The sequence below is a fragment of the Ursus arctos genome, chromosome X (assembly GCF_023065955.2).
Source record: "Ursus arctos isolate Adak ecotype North America chromosome X, UrsArc2.0, whole genome shotgun sequence".
In the NCBI taxonomy this organism is placed as follows: Eukaryota; Metazoa; Chordata; class Mammalia; order Carnivora; family Ursidae; genus Ursus; species Ursus arctos.
Genome location: NC_079873.1, coordinates 106,973,607 through 106,997,626, shown reverse-complemented (window position 1 = coordinate 106,997,626; position 24,020 = coordinate 106,973,607). Strand labels below are relative to the sequence as shown.

Genomic DNA, 24,020 nt, shown 5'->3' with positions numbered 1-24,020 from the left:
ACAGTGCCTTCCAGAGAGCAGAGCTCAGCCACTGGCTGGCAATCAAGGCGAGCAGGGCTCCCTCTGCGCTGACAGGAGGTTTTTCCTCCTTTCTTGAAGAACCAAGCCAATGCAGGAGCACACATCTGCGTGTGCCTTTAGCATTTGCACAGTGACAGACAGCAAAGCATCAGAAGCAAGAACCAACAAACTTTCCCTTTTATTTCTCTATTTCCTGACCCCATCACTTCACTCCTCCTTTTTTCACCTTTTCAACCCATCCTTAGACCAATGCCCTGTGATTTTGGTCCAGAGCCCAAAGAAGGAGGCAAGGGGTCCCACCTGGTTTCCAGGACATGACAAAACTCTTAACTCTTGAACTGGGTAAGGACAAATGCTGTGTGTGTGTGTGGGGGGGGCGGATGTAACTCACACACTCAGCCGCCGAAGCGGATGAAACCTTCTATGCCAAGGAACCCCACTGGAGAGCTTCCTCGAGGACACCAAGCTCTGCATGTGGGAGTCATCACAGAGAACAGCCCCCTCCCATCCCCCCCAAGGAGGCTCCTTGCCCCGCTTTCTTCTCCCAACCCTCCCTGGCCCTGCACTCCTTAGAAAGCCCAGGGCTGCCTCTTCACACACACACACACAGTAACAGGAAAGAACCAGCAAGCAGCCTCACTTCCCGCCCAGCATCCCGCAGGAGAATCTGTTGGCCCCACCAAAGCCTGGAAAGGGCCTGGCCACCCCTGGGACTCAGGCCCCCTCTTCCTCATCGCTCACAGACTCTTCACACAGGGCCAGGGACGAAGGCTGCTGCCCGCGACTGACCCGCAGCAAATACTCCAGCACTTGGAACTTGCTGGTTTCAGCATAGGCCCTGGGACCCCACAGGAACTCGTAGCGGGCAGGGTCGCTGCCGGGCACCTGCCGGTACTCCACGTACCCTTCCTGCACCCAGACATTGGTGAGGAGCTCCCTGGGCTCCCCGTAGATGACGTGCTCCCTGCTGGCGTACACCCCCATGACCCCCAGCACTTCCCACACCTTCTCCTCCGGGGCACAGTCGCCCTCCAGGACGATCACCCCCAAGAGCACCACCAGGAGGCCGGTCTTGGGCATGCCCTGCTCACCACTCGGCAACCCACCGCAGGTGAGGCCCAGGACGGTGACCAGGACGTAGGAGTGGTCGCTGGGGTCCACCTCCTTCACATCCACGCCAAAGACCAGCCGCATGCACTCGGACGCTTGGCCGAAGATCACGGGGAAGGCGTCCTGGTAGTCGTTGCCGACCACCTCCAGCATCTCTGCCTGGCTGGTGCGCTGCTGGGTGAGATACTTGAGCACCAGGAACGCCACCAGGTCAGCAGCCTTCCCCTGGAGTGTGTCCTGGAGCAGGGGCTGGGCTTCCTCGGGCTCCTCCCAGCCGCTCGACCCCTCCTCATCTGGGCTGCTGGAGCCATGGTGGGGCTGGCCCCATGCAGTGGCTGCCAGGCCAGTGGGGGAGGGGCAGGCACTCTGAGGGCTCTGGGGAGCACTCGGGCCCCCAGCAGCAGACCCCTCCTCCGGAGGGCCCAGAAACAGGGCAGAGCAGGAGATGCGAGAGGGGCTGGACTGGGAGGAGGCAGAGGCTGAGGAGGAGGGACATGGGCCCCCCTCCTCCCCAGCCCCGGACAGCTGTGCCTCCACCAGGCTCTGGGCCGGGACTGGGTCTTCCTCCAGCTGCCAGAGCTCACTCCTCCGACCCAGGGACATGGCGCCTGTCGGGCTGAACCTGAAGACAGAGGTGGGATGGCTCCTCAGAGTCCAGCCGGCCTGCAGAGGCCTGAGGTCCCAGAGCTGACAGTGGGCTGCTTCCTGCTTAGGAGAGGATGGGAAGGGCAAGCCCCTGGGTCCTCACCTTGACCTGTGGCACTCCCCTGCGCCTCCCCTGCTCTGTGACCTTAGGGACTCCTGCCTCAGGCAGAGACCTCGACTCTGAGTTCTTGAAGCCCCTGGAGGAGAAAGGGAGGGGCACCTCAGGGTGCAGACAGGAGGGCTGGGTCGGACTCTGTGAGGTCCCCACCAGTCCAGGCTGGGTGGCCCCCTCCTTGGCCTCTCAAGAGGCGGCTATTTCCCCTGCCAGAGCCTGGGCCCCACCCAACGTGGGACTGAGGCCAAAGGATCACAGCAAGGCCACGCAGCCCTGAGACTCCACAGAAGGTAAGCTAGGAGGCCCACATCTGGCCACAACTGCCAAAGGTCCACAGGGCTTGTCACGGATGTCCAGGGATGGCCAGGCTCGGGGTTCCATCTGTGCTGGGATGGGTGTGCCTCTAGGTCGATACCTTGACCCCACGGAAGGCCTGGGAAAACTCTCACCCGCCCTGTGCTGAGGCCTCATCTCCGGAGGACGCCAGAGGGAAAAATCAATTAGCCCACCATTTCCTGTCTCCCCATGGCTGAGAGAAGTAGCAGGGCAAGCCTGGTCCCTAGGGATCCTGCTGTGGGAGGCATGCCCTCATTTCTCACCTCCATCCCCACCAGGGCCAGGGCCAGGGCCAGGGCCAAGGTCCCTGCCTCCCCCACTGACTAGAGTCCAGACCCTCAGGCCCAAGCCCAGGCCCTCCCCTCCCTGAGACCAGGGATCTGGAGAGGAGGAGGGGCTCAGCCCAACAGGCTCCACCCAGGGTTCCCAGGGTTCTCAGGTAGGGCCTGGCCAGATTTCTAGGCCATCTCCTCCTTTTCCTGAGGGGTGGGTTCGGACCCAGCCCCTCCTCTCTCAGGGGTCCCCACATGGATTCTTGGCAGTACCAGGGACTCCTGTGTGTCTCCCAGGAGGGCTTCCTCAGATGACCTGACTGAGACCTCTCCCAGCATGGTCCTCTCGTGCCTGAGGGCTGGGAGAGAAGGGTGAGGACGCAGCAATCCACGCCCTCCCCCTGCACCCCACCCAATTCACAAGGAGCTCAGATCGGGGGTTGGTCCCTCTGTCCAGGGGCAGGAGTCCACTCTTTGTCCCTAAGGTGCTCACGTTTACTTTCGGCAGGTGCTGGAACTATCCCTTCTCCTATCCTCAGCATGCATCCTGCAGAACAACGCCACCACCCCCCGCGGAGACCCAGGGGAGAAAGTGGGGTGCTTACTTTTCTTGACTCCCAGCCTGGCCTCGCAGGACTGACCACCGGGGCAGGACTTCATTTGGGACCCCTATGTCTGCGTGGGGGTCTGCTCAGTCCTCCCTCAGAGTCTTGGGGCTCCACCCTCTGCTGACCTGAGGCCACAATCCTCAGACCAAGGCTCTCACCTCCCTCAGACCCTGGGTGCAGAAGTCAAGAACACTTCAGATGTTCCCCCCCAGCTTGGACATCCAAGAAGGAGCCCACGGGCAACAAAATCACTGTCTGTTTTAGGCTCTAAGGTCCTCAGCGCTCACCCTGCATCCCTCGGGGACTGCCCTGTGCTGTCCCCAGTCCTTTCCCCTCTGACAGCCCCACGCATCCGTGAGATCCAAGGCCAAGTGTGGGGGTGCGACAGCTGCCCTATGGCCTCCCGTCGGTGACTCTGTTCTGGGGTCCAGGGTCCACGCAGTTCTCCCTGAGGGTTCTCGCCTTGACTTCGGGAGGATTTGACCTTCCCTGCTGCTGACCCTGATCTGCCTCTTACCCGAACCCCCAGACGCTCTATGACCCGGATGTGGAAGTCTGGACATGCCACTTGTCCTCTTCCCGCTCAGGGGCTTGCCAGGCCTGATGCTGTTCTGGGGTTCAGGGTCGCTCATGTCCTCCCACCGGGTCCTCGCATCCAGTCCCCTTAGCCCCTGCCCCTCGTTTTTTAAACCATGGCCCCCGCTTCTGTCAGACCTGGATGCGGACGTCCTGACACACTGCCTGTGGACTTGGCACCAACACGCCTCACAGGGCTGACAGCAGGGGCAGGTTTCAGTGCGCTGTCCCTGTTCTGGAGTCCAGGTCCCTCCCTGAGTCCTCCCTCAGGGATCTTAGCTTGAGCCTCAGCACATCTTGTGTTCCTCTCTCTGCTGTCTCCAGGCCTGTTCCCTCAGACCAAAGCCCTCGCTGCCCTGAGAACCATGGGAAACGATCCTGGATGGCACATCAGGCAACAAAGGCCAGGGATTCCCTGAGATGGGTTCCTTCGGGTCACTTAGGCCTATCCTCTATTGCCCACCTGCACTCCCTGGATGGCCTGTGCCTTCATCCCTGCATCTGAAGGCCGCTCCTTACAACAAGCTCTCAGTGTCTCTGGGACCCAGAGCCGAAGTCAGGACACGCCTCATGTCATGCTTGTCCCACTCAAGGGCCTCCCAGGACTGATTCCCTACTGGGCCCAGGGTCCCTCTGTCCTCCCTCTGGTCCTCACCTTGACTCCCGACAGAAGCTGGGCCCTCCCAGCCTTCCGACCTGAGGCCGTGCTCCTTACCGCACGCCTCCTGACTCCTGAGACCCAGAATCGGATCTGCAGGCTCGCTATGCATCCCCATGGCCCCCAGGGATCTTCCTGGACTGACACTATGGCCCCACCCCTGGGAGATCTCCTCTGTCCTCCCTCAGAGTTCATAGCTTGACTCGGGTTACTGCCTAGGCCCTCTCCTCTGCACACCGGAGGGAGGCCCTGCTCCTTCCACCCAGGCCCCCAGGGTCTCTGACACTGGGGATGCAAAAGTCCTGACTCACCACCTCCAATCCCCCCTGCACGGACCTTCCCTCACTGCCTCTGTGCTGGGGTCCAGCGTCCTTCAGTCTTCCCTCTGCATCCTCAGCATGAAGCCCAGCAGGCCATGGGGTCTCCCCTCTGCCCACCTGAGCATTGGCTCCTTTCACCAGGTCCCCAGTCTCTCGGGAGACCCGGATGCACCAGTCCAGCCACACTGGCCTCGTTTCCCCATCGCGCCCAGGGGCCTTCCTGGACTGACACTAGGGCCTGACCTCTGTGAGTTCCCCTCTGTCCTCCCTCAGGGTTCATACCTTGACGCCCATAAGCGCCTGGGCCCTCGCCTCTAAAGACCTGAGATCTGCTCCTTACGACAGGCCCTTTATCACTCGGACACCCAGATGCAGAAGTCAAGACTCACCACGTGTTCCCATCCCGCACCAGGGGCCTTCATAGCAACCCTGTGCTAGGAACCAGGGTCTCTCAGTCCTCCCTCTGCATCCTCACATTGAAGCCCAGCAGGACCTGGGCCCTCCCCTCTGTCCACCGGATGGAAGACAGACTTCTTCCTCCGAGGCCCCCATTCTCTCGGGAGACCACGTTGCCGAAGTCCGGCCCCAGTGGCGGCGTGTTCCCATCCCGCCCGGTAGGCTCCCTAGACTGCCATCCTAGGCGGACTTCTGCCAGGGTCCCCTCTGTCCTCCGTTATGGTTCATCCCTGGTCTCCTCTCGATTCGCGCCAGGACCCTCCCCTCTGCCCACCTGAGCTTTGGCTCCCTCCATCAGGCGTTTAATCTCTCAGAGACCCGTATACGGAAGTCCAGACTCACCACGTGTTCCCATCCGCGCCCCCCCCCCCCGCGCATTGCCCCCGCCCCCCCCCCGCCCATGTATCTTCTATGACTGACTCTGCTGGGGTCCAGCGACCAGCAGTCCTCCCTCTGCATCCTCACCACGATGCCCAGCAGGACCTGGGTCCTCCCTTCTGCCTACCTGAGCATCCGCTCCTTCCATCAGGCCTTTAGTCTCTCAGAGACCCGTATGTGGAACTCCTGACTCACCACGTGGACCCACCTTCCCCTCCCCCCCCACGGTGGACCTTCCCTGACTGCTGGTGTCTAGTGTCCCGCAGTCCTCCCTCTGTATCCTCACCACGACACCCAATAGGACCTGGGTCCTCCCCTTGCCCACCTGAGGGAGTCCCTGGTCCTTCCACCAAGGCCCCCAGTCTCTCCGGAGACCTGGATGCACCAGTCCCGCCCCATCGGCCATGTGTCCCTATCCCTCCCAGGGGCCTTCCCGGTCTGACCCTGGGGCCCGACCGCGCTGAGGTCCCCTCTGTCCCCGGCTTCTATGTCCGTGGGTCCTGCCCCCGATCCGTCCCCACGCAGTCCCTACCTGGACTCCCTGGGCCTGCCTCTGCCCCTGCCCCTTCCCGACCTGGCATCCTTCCGCTCTGACCAATGTCCTAAGCTCCCTCAGACCCCCGAGGTGCATTTCACCAGACGCCCTCTGTGGCCACCCTCCCTAGGGACCCCCAGGGCCCGGCCGCGCCAGGAACCCAGTGCCTGGACCGAAGCGGGGGAGGGTGGGCCGCACACTTCTCCCTCAGGTCCCACCACCCGCTCCAGGGAGGGCCTGGGCCCGTCCCTCTGGGGACCTGTGGCCACTGTCCTGGGCCCCGGCGGGAGGGGCGCAGCCGGACGACGCTGCCCCTGCCCGCGGTCTCTCGGGGCTACCGGCAGGGGCCACCTGGCTCCTGGGCGCCCCACCCCCACCCCCAGTGTGCTCCCTCATGGGTGGGTCTACCTGCATGCCTCGCCTCAGCTGACCAAGATCCCGCCTCCCTCACGCAGAGGTCGTCGCCGCTCTCAGAGCTCTGAGGCGGAAGTCGGAGCTCGTCACTTCCGGACCCCTTAGGAAGGGGTCCCCTAGGGCCGCCAGCACGTCAGGCGGCGATGGGTTCCGGCGAGGGGGTAGGTGGGGGAGGAGAGGGGAACGGGCAGGGCCGGGGTCCCCCGGTCCTCCCTGGTCTCCTTACCTGGACTCGGGCAGGCGGGGTTGGAGCTTGTCCGCCTCACAACCAGTCTCGCACCCACCCCACACTTCCCTAACAGGGAGGCAGAGAGTGGAGTCTGGCTACTGTCACCACGCAGGTTCCTGGTGACCAGCTGCACAGAAGCCATCACGGCGCCCCTCTGGTCTCCCCAGACACCCAGGCCGGGCCAGGGGCATTTGCACTGCAGTGCTCGCCCCGGGAGCCACACCCCGTCACCCTGCTTCCCCTTCTTCTGCAGGGCTCAGGGCACCCCTCCCCACCTTCCTGCCAACACTGTGGCTGCTGGACACAGTCCCCTATGCCTGGGACGTGTCCTGCTTCTCCTGGTGTCCTCACTGCTCACCCACAGTGCCTTCCAGAGAGCAGAGCTCAGCCACTGGCTGGCAATCAAGGCGAGCAGGGCTCCCTCTGCGCTGACAGGAGGTTTCTCCTCCTTTCTTGAAGAACCAAGCCAATGCAGGAGCACACATCTGCGTGTGCCTTTAGCATTTGCACAGTGACAGACAGCAAAGCATCAGAAGCAAGAACCAACAAACTTTCCCTTTTATTTCTCTATTTCCTGACCCCATCACTTCACTCCTCCTTTTTTCACCTTTTCAACCCATCCTTAGACCAATGCCCTGTGATTTTGGTCCAGAGCCCAAAGAAGGAGGCAAGGGGTCCCACCTGGTTTCCAGGACATGACAAAACTCTTAACTCTTGAACTGGGTAAGGACAAATGCTGTGTGTGTGGGGGGGGGGGCGGATGTCACTCACACACTCAGCCGCCGAAGCGGATGAAACCTTCTATGCCAAGGAACCCCACTGGAGAGCTTCCTCGAGGACACCAAGCTCTGCATGTGGGAGTCATCACAGAGAACAGCCCCCTCCCATCCCCCCCAAGGAGGCTCCTTGCCCCGCTTTCTTCTCCCAACCCTCCCTGGCCCTGCACTCCTTAGAAAGCCCAGGGCTGCCTCTTCACACACACACACACACACACACACACACACACACACACACAGTAACAGGAAAGAACCAGCAAGCAGCCTCACTTCCCGCCCAGCATCCCGCAGGAGAATCTGTTGGCCCCACCAAAGCCTGGAAAGGGCCTGGCCACCCCTGGGGCTCAGGCCCCCTCTTCCTCATCGCTCACAGACTCTTCACACAGGGCCAGGGACGAAGGCTGCTGCCCGCGACTGACCCGCAGCAAATACTCCAGCACTTGGAACTTGCTGGTTTCAACATAGGCCCTGGGACCCCACAGGAACTCGTAGCGGGCAGGGTCGCTGCCGGGCACCTGCCGGTACTCCACGTACCCTTCCTGCACCCAGACATTGGTGAGGAGCTCCCTGGGCTCCCCGTAGATGACGTGCTCCCTGCTGGCGTACACCCCCATGACCCCCAGCACTTCCCACACCTTCTCCTCCGGGGCACAGTCGCCCTCCAGGACGATCACCCCCAAGAGCACCACCAGGAGGCCGGTCTTGGGCATGCCCTGCTCACCACTCGGCAACCCACCGCAGGTGAGGCCCAGGACGGTGACCAGGACGTAGGAGTGGTCGCTGGGGTCCACCTCCTTCACATCCACGCCAAAGACCAGCCGCATGCACTCGGACGCTTGGCCGAAGATCACGGGGAAGGCGTCCTGGTAGTCGTTGCCGACCACCTCCAGCATCTCTGCCTGGCTGGTGCGCTGCTGGGTGAGATACTTGAGCACCAGGAACGCCACCAGGTCAGCAGCCTTCCCCTGGAGTGTGTCCTGGAGCAGGGGCTGGGCTTCCTCGGGCTCCTCCCAGCCGCTCGACCCCTCCTCATCTGGGCTGCTGGAGCCATGGTGGGGCTGGCCCCATGCAGTGGCTGCCAGGCCAGTGGGGGAGGGGCAGGCACTCTGAGGGCTCTGGGGAGCACTCGGGCCCCCAGCAGCAGACCCCTCCTCCGGAGGGCCCAGAAACAGGGCAGAGCAGGAGATGCGAGAGGGGCTGGACTGGGAGGAGGCAGAGGCTGAGGAGGAGGGACATGGGCCCCCCTCCTCCCCAGCCCCGGACAGCTGTGCCTCCACCAGGCTCTGGGCCGGGACTGGGTCTTCCTCCAGCTGCCAGAGCTCACTCCTCCGACCCAGGGACATGGCGCCTGTCGGGCTGAACCTGAAGACAGAGGTGGGATGGCTCCTCAGAGTCCAGCCGGCCTGCAGAGGCCTGAGGTCCCAGAGCTGACAGTGGGCTGCTTCCTGCTTAGGAGAGGATGGGAAGGGCAAGCCCCTGGGTCCTCACCTTGACCTGTGGCACTCCCCTGCGCCTCCCCTGCTCTGTGACCTTAGGGACTCCTGCCTCAGGCAGAGACCTCGACTCTGAGTTCTTGAAGCCCCTGGAGGAGAAAGGGAGGGGCACCTCAGGGTGCAGACAGGAGGGCTGGGTCGGACTCTGTGAGGTCCCCACCAGTCCAGGCTGGGTGGCCCCCTCCTTGGCCTCTCAAGAGGCGGCTATTTCCCCTGCCAGAGCCTGGGCCCCACCCAACGTGGGACTGAGGCCAAAGGATCACAGCAAGGCCACGCAGCCCTGAGACTCCACAGAAGGTAAGCTAGGAGGCCCACATCTGGCCACAACTGCCAAAGGTCCACAGGGCTTGTCACGGATGTCCAGGGATGGCCAGGCTCGGGGTTCCATCTGTGCTGGGATGGGTGTGCCTCTTGCTCGATACCTTGACCCCACGGAAGGCCTGGGAAAACTCTCACCCGCCCTGTGCTGAGGCCTCATCTCCGGAGGACGCCAGAGGGAAAAATCAATTAGCCCACCATTTCCTGTCTCCCCATGGCTGAGAGAAGTAGCAGGGCAAGCCTGGTCCCTAGGGATCCTGCTGTGGGAGGCATGCCCTCATTTCTCACCTCCATCCCCACCAGGGCCAGGGCCAGGGCCAGGGCCAAGGTCCCTGCCTCCCCCACTGACTAGAGTCCAGACCCTCAGGCCCAGGCCCAGGCCCTCCCCTCCCTGAGACCAGGGATCTGGAGAGGAGGAGGGGCTCAGCCCAACAGGCTCCACCCAGGGTTCCCAGGGTTCTCAGGTAGGGCCTGGCCAGATTTCTAGGCCATCTCCTCCTTTTCCTGAGGGGTGGGTTCGGACCCAGCCCCTCCTCTCTCAGGGGTCCCCACATGGATTCTTGGCAGTACCAGGGACTCCTGTGTGTCTCCCAGGAGGGCTTCCTCAGATGACCTGACTGAGACCTCTCCCAGCATGGTCCTCTCGTGCCTGAGGGCTGGGAGAGAAGGGTGAGGACGCAGCAATCCACGCCCTCCCCCTGCACCCCACCCAATTCACAAGGAGCTCAGATCGGGGGTTGGTCCCTCTGTCCAGGGGCAGGAGTCCACTCTTTGTCCCTAAGGTGCTCACGTTTACTTTCGGCAGGTGCTGGAACTATCCCTTCTCCTATCCTCAGCATGCATCCTGCAGAACAACGCCACCACCCCGCGGAGACCCAGGGGAGAAAGTGGGGTGCTTACTTTTCTTGACTCCCAGCCTGGCCTCGCAGGACTGACCACCGGGGCAGGACTTCATTTGGGACCCCTATGTCTGCGTGGGGGTCTGCTCAGTCCTCCCTCAGAGTCTTGGGGCTCCACCCTCTGCTGACCTGAGGCCACAATCCTCAGACCAAGGCTCTCACCTCCCTCAGACCCTGGGTGCAGAAGTCAAGAACACTTCAGATGTTCCCCCCAGCTTGGGGGACATCCAAGAAGGAGCCCACGGGCAACAAAATCACTGTCTGTTTTAGGCTCTAAGGTCCTCAACGCTCACCCTGCATCCCTCGGGGACTGCCCTGTGCTGTCCCCAGTCCTTTCCCCTCTGACAGCCCCACGCATCCGTGAGATCCAAGGCCAAGTGTGGGGGTGCGACAGCTGCCCTATGGCCTCCCGTCGGTGACTCTGTTCTGGGGTCCAGGGTCCAAGCAGTTCTCCCTGAGGGTTCTCGCCTTGACTTCGGGAGGATTTGACCTTCCCTGCTGCTGACCCTGATCTGCCTCTTACCCGAACCCCCAGACGCTCTATGACCCGGATGTGGAAGTCTGGACATGCCACTTGTCCTCTTCCCGCTCAGGGGCTTCCCAGGCCTGATGCTGTTCTGGGGTTCAGGGTCGCTCATGTCCTCCCACCGGGTCCTCGCATCCAGTCCCCTTAGCCCCTGCCCCTCGTTTTTTAAACCATGGCCCCCGCTTCTGTCAGACCTGGATGCGGACGTCCTGACACACTGCCTGTGGACTTGGCACCAACACGCCTCACAGGGCTGACAGCAGGGGCAGGTTTCAGTGCGCTGTCCCTGTTCTGGAGTCCAGGTCCCTCCCTGAGTCCTCCCTCAGGGATCTTAGCTTGAGCCTCAGCACATCTTGTGTTCCTCTCTCTGCTGTCTCCAGGCCTGTTCCCTCAGACCAAAGCCCTCGCTGCCCTGAGAACCATGGGAAACGATCCTGGATGGCACATCAGGCAACAAAGGCCAGGGATTCCCTGAGATGGGTTCCTTCGGGTCACTTAGGCCTATCCTCTATTGCCCACCTGCACTCCCTGGATGGCCTGTGCCTTCATCCCTGCATCTGAAGGCCGCTCCTTACAACAAGCTCTCAGTGTCTCTGGGACCCAGAGCCGAAGTCAGGACACGCCTCATGTCATGCTTGTCCCACTCAAGGGCCTCCCAGGACTGATTCCCTACTGGGCCCAGGGTCCCTCTGTCCTCCCTCTGGTCCTCACCTTGACTCCCGACAGAAGCTGGGCCCTCCCAGCCTTCCGACCTGAGGCCGTGCTCCTTACCGCACGCCTCCTGACTCCTGAGACCCAGAATCGGATCTGCAGGCTCGCTATGCATCCCCATGGCCCCCAGGGATCTTCCTGGACTGACACTATGGCCCCACCCCTGGGAGATCTCCTCTGTCCTCCCTCAGAGTTCATAGCTTGACTCGGGTTACTGCCTAGGCCCTCTCCTCTGCACACCGGAGGGAGGCCCTGCTCCTTCCACCCAGGCCCCCAGGGTCTCTGACACTGGGGATGCAAAAGTCCTGACTCACCACCTCCAATCCCCCCTGCACGGACCTTCCCTCACTGCCTCTGTGCTGGGGTCCAGCGTCCTTCAGTCTTCCCTCTGCATCCTCAGCATGAAGCCCAGCAGGCCATGGGGTCTCCCCTCTGCCCACCTGAGCATTGGCTCCTTTCACCAGGTCCCCAGTCTCTCGGGAGACCCGGATGCACCAGTCCAGCCACACTGGCCTCGTTTCCCCATCGCGCCCAGGGGCCTTCCTGGACTGACACTAGGGCCTGACCTCTGTGAGTTCCCCTCTGTCCTCCCTCAGGGTTCATACCTTGACGCCCATAAGCGCCTGGGCCCTCGCCTCTAAAGACCTGAGATCTGCTCCTTACGACAGGCCCTTTATCACTCGGACACCCAGATGCAGAAGTCAAGACTCACCACGTGTTCCCATCCCGCACCAGGGGCCTTCATAGCAACCCTGTGCTAGGAACCAGGGTCTCTCAGTCCTCCCTCTGCATCCTCACATTGAAGCCCAGCAGGACCTGGGCCCTCCCCTCTGTCCACCGGATGGAAGACAGACTTCTTCCTCCGAGGCCCCCATTCTCTCGGGAGACCACGTTGCCGAAGTCCGGCCCCAGTGGCGGCGTGTTCCCATCCCGCCCGGTAGGCTCCCTAGACTGCCATCCTAGGCGGACTTCTGCCAGGGTCCCCTCTGTCCCCCGTTATGGTTCATCCCTGGTCTCCTCTCGATTCGCGCCAGGACCCTCCCCTCTGCCCACCTTACCTGTGGCTCCCTCCATCAGGCGTTTAATCTCTCAGAGACCCGTATGCGGAAGTCCAGACTCACCACGTGTTCCCATCCGCGCCCCCCCCCCCCGCGCATTGCCCCCGCCCCCCCCCCGCCCATGTATCTTCTATGACTGACTCTGCTGGGGTCCAGCGACCAGCAGTCCTCCCTCTGCATCCTCACCACGATGCCCAGCAGGACCTGGGCCCTCCCTTCTGCCTACCTGAGCATCCGCTCCTTCCATCAGGCCTTTAGTCTCTCAGAGACCCGTATGTGGAACTCCTGACTCACCACGTGGACCCACCTTCCCCTCCCCCCCCCGGTGGACCTTCCCTGACTGCTGGTGTCTAGTGTCCCGCAGTCCTCCCTCTGTATCCTCACCACGACGCCCAGTAGGACCTGGGTCCTCCCCTTGCCCACCTGAGGGAGTCCCTGGTCCTTCCACCAAGGCCCCCAGTCTCTCCGGAGACCTGGATGCACCAGTCCCGCCCCATCGGCCATGTGTCCCTATCCCTCCCAGGGGCCTTCCCGGTCTGACCCTGGGGCCCGACCGCGCTGAGGTCCCCTCTGTCCCCGGCTTCTATGTCCGTGGGTCCTGCCCCCGATCCGTCCCCACGCGGTCCCTACCTGGACTCCCTGGGCCTGCCTCTGCCCCTGCCCCTTCCCGACCTGGCATCCTTCCGCTCTGACCAAGGTCCTAAGCTCCCTCAGACCCCCGAGGTGCATTTCACCAGACGCCCTCTGTGGCCACCCTCCCTAGGGACCCCCAGGGCCCGGCCGCGCCAGGAACCCAGTGCCTGGACCGAAGCGGGGGAGGGTGGGCCGCACACTTCTCCCTCAGGTCCCACCACCCGCTCCAGGGAGGGCCTGGGCCCGTCCCTCTGGGGACCTGTGGCCACTGTCCTGGGCCCCGGCGGGAGGGGCGCAGCCGGACGACGCTGCCCCTGCCCGCGGTCTCTCGGGGCTACCAGCAGGGGCCACCTGGCTCCTGGGCGCCCCACCCCCACCCCCAGTGTGCTCCCTCATGGGTGGGTCTACCTGCATGCCTCGCCTCAGCTGACCAAGATCCCGCCTCCCTCACGCAGAGGTCGTCGCCGCTCTCAGAGCTCTGAGGCGGAAGTCGGAGCTCGTCACTTCCGGACCCCTTAGGAAGGGGTCCCCTAGGGCCGCCAGCACGTCGGGCGGCGATGGGTTCCGGCGAGGGGGTAGGTGGGGGAGGAGAGGGGAACGGGCAGGGCCGGGGTCCCCCGGTCCTCCCTGGTCTCCTTACCTGGACTCGGGCAGGCGGGGTTGGAGCTTGTCTGCCTCACAACCAGTCTCGCACCCACCCCACACTTCCCTAACAGGGAGGCAGAGAGTGGAGTCTGGCTACTGTCACCACGCAGGTTCCTGGTGACCAGCTGCACAGAAGCCATCACGGCGCCCCTCTGGTCTCCCCAGACACCCAGACCGGGCCAGGGGAATTTGCACTGCAGTGCTCGCCCCGGGAGCCACACCCCGTCACCCTGCTTCCCCTTCTTCTGCAGGGCTCAGGGCACCCCTCCCCACCTTCCTGCCAACACTGTGGCTGCTGGACACAGTCCCCTATGCCTGGGACGTGTCCTGCTTCTCCTGGTGTCCTCACTGCTCACCCACAGTGCCTTCCAGAGAGCAGAGCTCAGCCACTGGCTGGCAATCAAGGCGAGCAGGGCTCCCTCTGCGCTGACAGGAGGTTTCTCCTCCTTTCTTGAAGAACCAAGCCAATGCAGGAGCACACATCTGCGTGTGCCTTTAGCATTTGCACAGTGACAGACAGCAAAGCATCAGAAGCAAGAACCAACAAACTTTCCCTTTTATTTCTCTATTTCCTGACCCCATCACTTCACTCCTCCTTTTTTCACCTTTTCAACCCATCCTTAGACCAATGCCCTGTGATTTTGGTCCAGAGCCCAAAGAAGGAGGCAAGGGGTCCCACCTGGTTTCCAGGACATGACAAAACTCTTAACTCTTGAACTGGGTAAGGACAAATGCTGTGTGTGTGGGGGGGGGGCGGATGTCACTCACACACTCAGCCGCCGAAGCGGATGAAACCTTCTATGCCAAGGAACCCCACTGGAGAGCTTCCTCGAGGACACCAAGCTCTGCATGTGGGAGTCATCACAGAGAACAGCCCCCTCCCATCCCCCCCAAGGAGGCTCCTTGCCCCGCTTTCTTCTCCCAACCCTCCCTGGCCCTGCACTCCTTAGAAAGCCCAGGGCTGCCTCTTCACACACACACACACACACACACACACACACACACACAGTAACAGGAAAGAACCAGCAAGCAGCCTCACTTCCCGCCCAGCATCCCGCAGGAGAATCTGTTGGCCCCACCAAAGCCTGGAAAGGGCCTGGCCACCCCTGGGACTCAGGCCCCCTCTTCCTCATCGCTCACAGACTCTTCACACAGGGCCAGGGACGAAGGCTGCTGCCCGCGACTGACCCGCAGCAAATACTCCAGCACTTGGAACTTGCTGGTTTCAGCATAGGCCCTGGGACCCCACAGGAACTCGTAGCGGGCAGGGTCGCTGCCGGGCACCTGCCGGTACTCCACGTACCCTTCCTGCACCCAGACATTGGTGAGGAGCTCCCTGGGCTCCCCGTAGATGACGTGCTCCCTGCTGGCGTACACCCCCATGACCCCCAGCACTTCCCACACCTTCTCCTCCGGGGCACAGTCGCCCTCCAGGACGATCACCCCCAAGAGCACCACCAGGAGGCCGGTCTTGGGCATGCCCTGCTCACCACTCGGCAACCCACCGCAGGTGAGGCCCAGGACGGTGACCAGGACGTAGGAGTGGTCGCTGGGGTCCACCTCCTTCACATCCACGCCAAAGACCAGCCGCATGCACTCGGACGCTTGGCCGAAGATCACGGGGAAGGCGTCCTGGTAGTCGTTGCCGACCACCTCCAGCATCTCTGCCTGGCTGGTGCGCTGCTGGGTGAGATACTTGAGCACCAGGAACGCCACCAGGTCAGCAGCCTTCCCCTGGAGTGTGTCCTGGAGCAGGGGCTGGGCTTCCTCGGGCTCCTCCCAGCCGCTCGACCCCTCCTCATCTGGGCTGCTGGAGCCATGGTGGGGCTGGCCCCATGCAGTGGCTGCCAGGCCAGTGGGGGAGGGGCAGGCACTCTGAGGGCTCTGGGGAGCACTCGGGCCCCCAGCAGCAGACCCCTCCTCCGGAGGGCCCAGAAACAGGGCAGAGCAGGAGATGCGAGAGGGGCTGGACTGGGAGGAGGCAGAGGCTGAGGAGGAGGGACATGGGCCCCCCTCCTCCCCAGCCCCGGACAGCTGTGCCTCCACCAGGCTCTGGGCCGGGACTGGGTCTTCCTCCAGCTGCCAGAGCTCACTCCTCCGACCCAGGGACATGGCGCCTGTCGGGCTGAACCTGAAGACAGAGGTGGGATGGCTCCTCAGAGTCCAGCCGGCCTGCAGAGGCCTGAGGTCCCAGAGCTGACAGTGGGCTGCTTCCTGCTTAGGAGAGGATGGGAAGGGCAAGCCCCTGGGTCCTCACCTTGACCTGTGGCACTCCCCTGCGCCTCCCCTGCTCTGTGACCTTAGGGACTCCTGCCTCAGGCAGAGACCTCGACTCTGAGTTCTTGAAGCCCCTGGAGGAGAAAGGGAGGGGCACCTCAGGGTGCAGACAGGAGGGCTGGGTCGGACTCTGTGAGGTCCCCACCAGTCCAGGCTGGGTGGCCCCCTCCTTGGCCTCTCAAGAGGCGGCTATTTCCCCTGCCAGAGCCTGGGCCCCACCCAACGTGGGACTGAGGCCAAAGGATCACAGCAAGGCCACGCAGCCCTGAGACTCCACAGAAGGTAAGCTAGGAGGCCCACATCTGGCCACAACTGCCAAAGGTCCACAGGGCTTGTCACGGATGTCCAGGGATGGCCAGGCTCGGGGTTCCATCTGTGCTGGGATGGGTGTGCCTCTTGCTCGATACCTTGACCCCACGGAAGGCCTGGGAAAACTCTCACCCGCCCTGTGCTGAGGCCTCATCTCCGGAGGACGCCAGAGGGAAAAATCAATTAGCCCACCATTTCCTGTCTCCCCATGGCTGAGAGAAGTAGCAGGGCAAGCCTGGTCCCTAGGGATCCTGCTGTGGGAGGCATGCCCTCATTTCTCACCTCCATCCCCACCAGGGCCAGGGCCAGGGCCAGGGCCAAGGTCCCTGCCTCCGCCACTGACTAGAGTCCAGACCCTCAGGCCCAGGCCCAGGCCCTCCCCTCCCTGAGACCAGGGATCTGGAGAGGAGGAGGGGCTCAGCCCAACAGGCTCCACCCAGGGTTCCCAGGGTTCTCAGGTAGGGCCTGGCCAGATTTCTAGGCCATCTCCTCCTTTTCCTGAGGGGTGGGTTCGGACCCAGCCCCTCCTCTCTCAGGGGTCCCCACATGGATTCTTGGCAGTACCAGGGACTCCTGTGTGTCTCCCAGGAGGGCTTCCTCAGATGACCTGACTGAGACCTCTCCCAGCATGGTCCTCTCCTGCCTGAGGGCTGGGAGAGAAGGGTGAGGACGCAGCAATCCACGCCCTCCCCCTGCACCCCACCCAATTCACAAGGAGCTCAGATCGGGGGTTGGTCCCTCTGTCCAGGGGCAGGAGTCCACTCTTTGTCCCTAAGGTGCTCACGTTTACTTTCGGCAGGTGCTGGAACTATCCCTTCTCCTATCCTCAGCATGCATCCTGCAGAACAACGCCACCACCCCGCGGAGACCCAGGGGAGAAAGTGGGGTGCTTACTTTTCTTGACTCCCAGCCTGGCCTCGCAGGACTGACCACCGGGGCAGGACTTCATTTGGGACCCCTATGTCTGCGTGGGGGTCTGCTCAGTCCTCCCTCAGAGTCTTGGGGCTCCATCCTCTGCTGACCTGAGGCCACAATCCTCAGACCAAGGCTCTCACCTCCCTCAGACCCTGGGTGCAGAAGTCAAGAACACTTCAGATGTTCCCCCCAGCTTGGGGGACATCCAAGAAGGAGCCCACGGGCAACAAAATCACTGTCTGTTTTAGGCTCTAAGGTCCTCAACGCTCACCCTGCATCCCTCGGGGACTGCCCTGTGCTGTCCCCAGTCCTTTCCCCTCTGACAGCCCCACGCATCCGTGAGATCCAAGGCCAAGTGTGGGGGTGCGACAGCTGCCCTATGGCCTCCCGTCGGTGACTCTGTTCTGGGGTCCAGGGTCCACGCAGTTCTCCCTGAGGGTTCTCGCCTTGACTTCGGGAGGATTTGACCTTCCCTGCTGCTGACCCTGATCTGCCTCTTACCCGAACCCCCAGACGCTCTATGACCCGGATGTGGAAGTCTGGACATGCCACTTGTCCTCTTCCCGCTCAGGGGCTTCCCAGGCCTGATGCTGTTCTGGGGTTCAGGGTCGCTCATGTCCTCCCACCGGGTCCTCGCATCCAGTCCCCTTAGCCCCTGCCCCTCGTTTTTTAAACCATGGCCCCCGCTTCTGTCAGACCTGGATGCGGACGTCCTGACACACTGCCTGTGGACTTGGCACCAACACGCCTCACAGGGCTGACAGCAGGGGCAGGTTTCAGTGCGCTGTCCCTGTTCTGGAGTCCAGGTCCCTCCCTGAGTCCTCCCTCAGGGATCTTAGCTTGAGCCTCAGCACATCTTGTGTTCCTCTCTCTGCTGTCTCCAGGCCTGTTCCCTCAGACCAAAGCCCTCGCTGCCCTGAGAACCATGGGAAACGATCCTGGATGGCACATCAGGCAACAAAGGCCAGGGATTCCCTGAGATGGGTTCCTTCGGGTCACTTAGGCCTATCCTCTATTGCCCACCTGCACTCCCTGGATGGCCTGTGCCTTCATCCCTGCATCTGAAGGCCGCTCCTTACAACAAGCTCTCAGTGTCTCTGGGACCCAGAGCCGAAGTCAGGACACGCCTCATGTCATGCTTGTCCCACTCAAGGGCCTCCCAGGACTGATTCCCTACTGGGCCCAGGGTCCCTCTGTCCTCCCTCTGGTCCTCACCTTGACTCCCGACAGAAGCTGGGCCCTCCCAGCCTTCCGACCTGAGGCCGTGCTCCTTACCGCACGCCTCCTGACTCCTGAGACCCAGAATCGGATCTGCAGGCTCGCTATGCATCCCCATGGCCCCCAGGGATCTTCCTGGACTGACACTATGGCCCCACCCCTGGGAGATCTCCTCTGTCCTCCCTCAGAGTTCATAGCTTGACTCGGGTTACTGCCTAGGCCCTCTCCTCTGCACACCGGAGGGAGGCCCTGCTCCTTCCACCCAGGCCCCCAGGGTCTCTGACACTGGGGATGCAAAAGTCCTGACTCACCACCTCCAATCCCCCCTGCACGGACCTTCCCTCACTGCCTCTGTGCTGGGGTCCAGCGTCCTTCAGTCTTCCCTCTGCATCCTCAGCATGAAGCCCAGCAGGCCATGGGGTCTCCCCTCTGCCCACCTGAGCATTGGCTCCTTTCACCAGGTCCCCAGTCTCTCGGAAGACCCGGATGCACCAGTCCAGCCACACTGGCCTCGTTTCCCCATCGCGCCCAGGGGCCTTCCTGGACTGACACTAGGGCCTGACCTCTGTGAGTTCCCCTCTGTCCTCCCTCAGGGTTCATACCTTGACGCCCATAAGCGCCTGGGCCCTCGCCTCTAAAGACCTGAGATCTGCTCCTTACGACAGGCCCTTTATCACTCGGACACCCAGATGCAGAAGTCAAGACTCACCACGTGTTCCCATCCCGCACCAGGGGCCTTCATAGCAACCCTGTGCTAGGAACCAGGGTCTCTCAGTCCTCCCTCTGCATCCTCACATTGAAGCCCAGCAGGACCTGGGCCCTCCCCTCTGTCCACCGGATGGAAGACAGACTTCTTCCTCCGAGGCCCCCATTCTCTCGGGAGACCACGTTGCCGAAGTCCGGCCCCAGTGGCGGCGTGTTCCCATCCCGCCCGGTAGGCTCCCTAGACTGCCATCCTAGGCGGACTTCTGCCAGGGTCCCCTCTGTCCTCCGTTATGGTTCATCCCTGGTCTCCTCTCGATTCGCGCCAGGACCCTCCCCTCTGCCCACCTGACCTTTGGCTCCCTCCATCAGGCGTTTAATCTCTCAGAGACCCGTATGCGGAAGTCCAGACTCACCACGTGTTCCCATCCGCGCCCCCGCCCCCCCCCCCCCCCCGCCCATGTATCTTCTATGACTGACTCTGCTGGGGTCCAGCGACCAGCAGTCCTCCCTCTGCATCCTCACCACGATGCCCAGCAGGACCTGGGTCCTCCCTTCTGCCTACCTGAGCATCCGCTCCTTCCATCAGGCCTTTAGTCTCTCAGAGACCCGTATGTGGAACTCCTGACTCACCACGTGGACCCACCTTGCCCTCCCCCCCCCCCACCGGTGGACCTTCCCTGACTGCTAGTGTCTAGTGTCCCGCAGTCCTCCCTCTGTATCGTTACCACGACACCCAATAGGACCTGGGTCCTCCCCTTGCCCACCTGAGGGAGTCCCTGGTCCTTCCACCAAGGCCCCCAGTCTCTCCGGAGACCTGGATGCACCAGTCCCGCCCCATCGGCCATGTGTCCCTATCCCTCCCAGGGGCCTTCCCGGTCTGACCCTGGGGCCCGACCGCGCTGAGGTCCCCTCTGTCCCCGGCTTCTATGTCCGTGGGTCCTGCCCCCGATCCGTCCCCACGCGGTCCCTACCTGGACTCCCTGGGCCTGCCTCTGCCCCTGCCCCTTCCCGACCTGGCATCCTTCCGCTCTGACCAAGGTCCTAAGCTCCCTCAGACCCCCGAGGTGCATTTCACCAGACGCCCTCTGTGGCCACCCTCCCTAGGGACCCCCAGGGCCCGGCCCGCGCCAGGAACCCAGTGCCTGGACCGAAGCGGGGGAGGGTGGGCCGCACACTTCTCCCTCAGGTCCCACCACCCGCTCCAGGGAGGGCCTGGGCCCGTCCCTCTGGGGACCTGTGGCCACTGTCCTGGGCCCCGGCGGGAGGGGCGCAGCCGGACGACGCTGCCCCTGCCCGCGGTCTCTCGGGGCTACCGGCAGGGGCCACCTGGCTCCTGGGCGCCCCACCCCCACCCCCACCGCCAGTGTGCTCCCTCACGGGTGGGTCTACCTGCACGCCTCGCCTCAGCTGACCAAGATCCCGCCTCCCTCACGCGGAGGTCGTCGCCGCTCTCAGAGCTCTGAGGCGGAAGTCGGAGCTCGTCACTTCCGGACCCCTTAGGAAGGGGTCCCCTAGGGCCGCCAGCACGTCGGGCGGCGATGGGTTCCGGCGAGGGGGTAGGTGGGGGAGGAGAGGGGAACGGGCAGGGCCGGGGTCCCCCGGTCCTCCCTGGTCTCCTTACCTGGACTCGGGCAGGCAGGGTTGGAGCCTGTCCGCCTCACAACCAGTCTCGCACCCACCCCACCACTTCCTTAACAGGGAGGCAGAGAGTGGAGTCTGGCTACTGTCACCACGCAGGTTCCTGGTGACCAGCTGCACAGAAGCCATCACGGCGCCCCTCTGGTCTCCCCAGACACCCAGACCGGGCCAGGGGCATTTGCACTGCAGTGCTCGCCCCGGGAGCCACACCCCGTCACCCTGCTTCCCCTTCTTCTGCAGGGCTCAGGGCACCCCTCCCCACCTTCCTGCCAACACTGTGGCTGCTGGACACAGTCCCCTATGCCTGGGACGTGTCCTGCTTCTCCTGGTGTCCTCACTGCTCACCCACAGTGCCTTCCAGAGAGCAGAGCTCAGCCACTGGCTGGCAATCAAGGCGAGCAGGGCTCCCTCTGCGCTGACAGGAGGTTTCTCCTCCTTTCTTGAAGAACCAAGCCAATGCAGGAGCACACATCTGCGTGTGCCTTTAGCATTTGCACAGTGACAGACAGCAAAGCATCAGAAGCAAGAACCAACAAACTTTCCCTTTTATTTCTCTATTTCCTGACCCCATCACTTCACTCCTCCTTTTTTCACCTTTTCAACCCATCCTTAGACCAATGCCCTGTGATTTTGGTCCAGAGCCCAAAGAAGGAGGCAAGGGGTCCCACCTGGTTTCCAGGACATGACAAAACTCTTAACTATTGAACTGGGTAAGGACAAATGCTGTGTGTGTGTGTGGGGGGGGGGATGTCACTCACACACTCAGCCGCCGAAGCGGATGAAACCTTCTATGCCAAGGAACCCCACTGGAGAGCTTCCTCGAGGACACCAAGCTCTGCATGTGGAGTCATCACAGAGAACAGCCCCCTCCCATCCCCCCCAAGGAGGCTCCTTGCCCCGCTTTCTTCTCCCAACCCTCCCTGGCCCTGCACTCCTTAGAAAGCCCAGGGCTGCCTCTTCACACACACACACACACACACACACACACACACACACAGTAACAGGAAAGAACCAGCAAGCAGCCTCACTTCCCGCCCAGCATCCCGCAGGAGAATCTGTTGGCCCCACCAAAGCCTGGAAAGGGCCTGGCACCCCTGGGGCTCAGGCCCCCTCTTCCTCATCGCTCACAGACTCTTCACACAGGGCCAGGGACGAAGGCTGCTGCCCGCGACTGACCCGCAGCAAATACTCCAGCACTTGGAACTTGCTGGTTTCAACATAGGCCCTGGGACCCCACAGGAACTCGTAGCGGGCAGGGTCGCTGCCGGGCACCTGCCGGTACTCCACGTACCCTTCCTGCACCCAGACATTGGTGAGGAGCTCCCTGGGCTCCCCGTAGATGACGTGCTCCCTGCTGGCGTACACCCCCATGACCCCCAGCACTTCCCACACCTTCTCCTCCGGGGCACAGTCGCCCTCCAGGACGATCACCCCCAAGAGCACCACCAGGAGGCCGGTCTTGGGCATGCCCTGCTCACCACTCGGCAACCCACCGCAGGTGAGGCCCAGGACGGTGACCAGGACGTAGGAGTGGTCGCTGGGGTCCACCTCCTTCACATCCACGCCAAAGACCAGCCGCATGCACTCGGACGCTTGGCCGAAGATCACGGGGAAGGCGTCCTGGTAGTCGTTGCCGACCACCTCCAGCATCTCTGCCTGCTGGTGCGCTGCTGGGTGAGATACTTGAGCACCAGGAACGCCACCAGGTCAGCAGCCTTCCCCTGGAGTGTGTCCTGGAGCAGGGGCTGGGCTTCCTCGGGCTCCTCCCAGCCGCTCGACCCCTCCTCATCTGGGCTGCTGGAGCCATGGTGGGGCTGGCCCCATGCAGTGGCTGCGCTGCCAGGCCAGTGGGGGAGGGGCAGGCACTCTGAGGGCTCTGGGGAGCACTCGGGCCCCCAGCAGCAGACCCCTCCTCCGGAGGGCCCAGAAACAGGGCAGAGCAGGAGATGCGAGAGGGGCTGGACTGGGAGGAGGCAGAGGCTGAGGAGGAGGGACATGGGCCCCCCTCCTCCCCAGCCCCGGACAGCTGTGCCTCCACCAGGCTCTGGGCCGGGACTGGGTCTTCCTCCAGCTGCCAGAGCTCACTCCTCCGACCCAGGGACATGGCGCCTGTCGGGCTGAACCTGAAGACAGAGGTGGGATGGCTCCTCAGAGTCCAGCCGGCCTGCAGAGGCCTGAGGTCCCAGAGCTGACAGTGGGCTGCTTCCTGCTTAGGAGAGGATGGGAAGGGCAAGCCCCTGGGTCCTCACCTTGACCTGTGGCACTCCCCTGCGCCTCCCCTGCTCTGTGACCTTAGGGACTCCTGCCTCAGGCAGAGACCTCGACTCTGAGTTCTTGAAGCCCCTGGAGGAGAAAGGGAGGGGCACCTCAGGGTGCAGACAGGAGGGCTGGGTCGGACTCTGTGAGGTCCCCACCAGTCCAGGCTGGGTGGCCCCCTCCTTGGCCTCTCAAGAGGCGGCTATTTCCCCTGCCAGAGCCTGGGCCCCACCCAACGTGGGACTGAGGCCAAAGGATCACAGCAAGGCCACGCAGCCCTGAGACTCCACAGAAGGTAAGCTAGGAGGCCCACATCTGGCCACAACTGCCAAAGGTCCACAGGGCTTGTCACGGATGTCCAGGGATGGCCAGGCTCGGGGTTCCATCTGTGCTGGGATGGGTGTGCCTCTTGCTCGATACCTTGACCCCACGGAAGGCCTGGGAAAACTCTCACCCGCCCTGTGCTGAGGCCTCATCTCCGGAGGACGCCAGAGGGAAAAATCAATTAGCCCACCATTTCCTGTCTCCCCATGGCTGAGAGAAGTAGCAGGGCAAGCCTGGTCCCTAGGGATCCTGCTGTGGGAGGCATGCCCTCATTTCTCACCTCCATCCCCACCAGGGCCAGGGCCAGGGCCAGGGCCAAGGTCCCTGCCTCCCCCACTGACTAGAGTCCAGACCCTCAGGCCCAGGCCCAGGCCCTCCCCTCCCTGAGACCAGGGATCTGGAGAGGAGGAGGGGCTCAGCCCAACAGGCTCCACCCAGGGTTCCCAGGGTTCTCAGGTAGGGCCTGGCCAGATTTCTAGGCCATCTCCTCCTTTTCCTGAGGGGTGGGTTCGGACCCAGCCCCTCCTCTCTCAGGGGTCCCCACATGGATTCTTGGCAGTACCAGGGACTCCTGTGTGTCTCCCAGGAGGGCTTCCTCAGATGACCTGACTGAGACCTCTCCCAGCATGGTCCTCTCGTGCCTGAG

General features: G+C 62.9%; 3 protein-coding genes and 1 pseudogene across 3 annotated transcripts; all 4 read right to left on the bottom strand.

Annotated features, from left to right (window-relative positions):
• Window positions 1–735: 735 nt before the first annotated feature.
• Window positions 736–6,815, bottom strand: LOC125281268 (melanoma-associated antigen 4-like). Its single transcript, XM_048213812.2, has 2 exons — window positions 6,671–6,815; window positions 736–1,466 (listed from the first exon to the last, which is right to left on the bottom strand). Exons 1-2 carry the CDS (start codon window positions 6,813–6,815, stop codon window positions 736–738), a joined length of 876 nt encoding a protein of 291 aa, XP_048069769.2.
• Window positions 6,816–7,793: 978 nt separating this feature from the next.
• LOC125281269 (melanoma-associated antigen 4-like) lies at window positions 7,794–12,470 on the bottom strand. The gene is made up of 2 exons (XM_057306973.1): window positions 12,455–12,470; window positions 7,794–8,524 (listed from the first exon to the last, which is right to left on the bottom strand). The coding sequence occupies exons 1-2, from the start codon at window positions 12,468–12,470 to the stop codon at window positions 7,794–7,796; spliced, it is 747 nt and encodes a 248-aa protein (XP_057162956.1).
• A 2,375-nt stretch (window positions 12,471–14,845) lies between these two features.
• LOC125281779 (melanoma-associated antigen 4-like) lies at window positions 14,846–15,844 on the bottom strand. Its single transcript, XM_048215443.1, has 2 exons — window positions 15,742–15,844; window positions 14,846–15,576 (listed from the first exon to the last, which is right to left on the bottom strand). Exons 1-2 carry the CDS (start codon window positions 15,842–15,844, stop codon window positions 14,846–14,848), a joined length of 834 nt encoding a protein of 277 aa, XP_048071400.1.
• A 6,051-nt stretch (window positions 15,845–21,895) lies between these two features.
• On the bottom strand, window positions 21,896–22,898 carry LOC130542687 (melanoma-associated antigen 4-like; annotated as a pseudogene).
• Between the last annotated feature and the right edge of the window lie 1,122 nt (window positions 22,899–24,020).

Bases quoted from the DNA above. Each gene is read 5' to 3' on its own strand.
- LOC125281779 (XM_048215443.1), bottom strand. From the start codon at position 15,844: ATGTCCCTGGGTCGGAGGAGTGAGCTCTGGCAGCTGGAGGAAGACCCA. The intron at 15,577-15,741 runs GCCCATGTCCCT...CTGGCCTGGCAG, and splicing joins CGGGGCTGGGGAGGAGGGGG to CCACTGCATGGGGCCAGCCC.
- LOC125281268 (XM_048213812.2), bottom strand. From the start codon at position 6,815: ATGGCTTCTGTGCAGCTGGTCACCAGGAACCTGCGTGGTGACAGTAGC. The intron at 1,467-6,670 runs GTAAGGAGACCA...CTGGCCTGGCAG, and splicing joins CCCCGCCTGCCCGAGTCCAG to CCACTGCATGGGGCCAGCCC.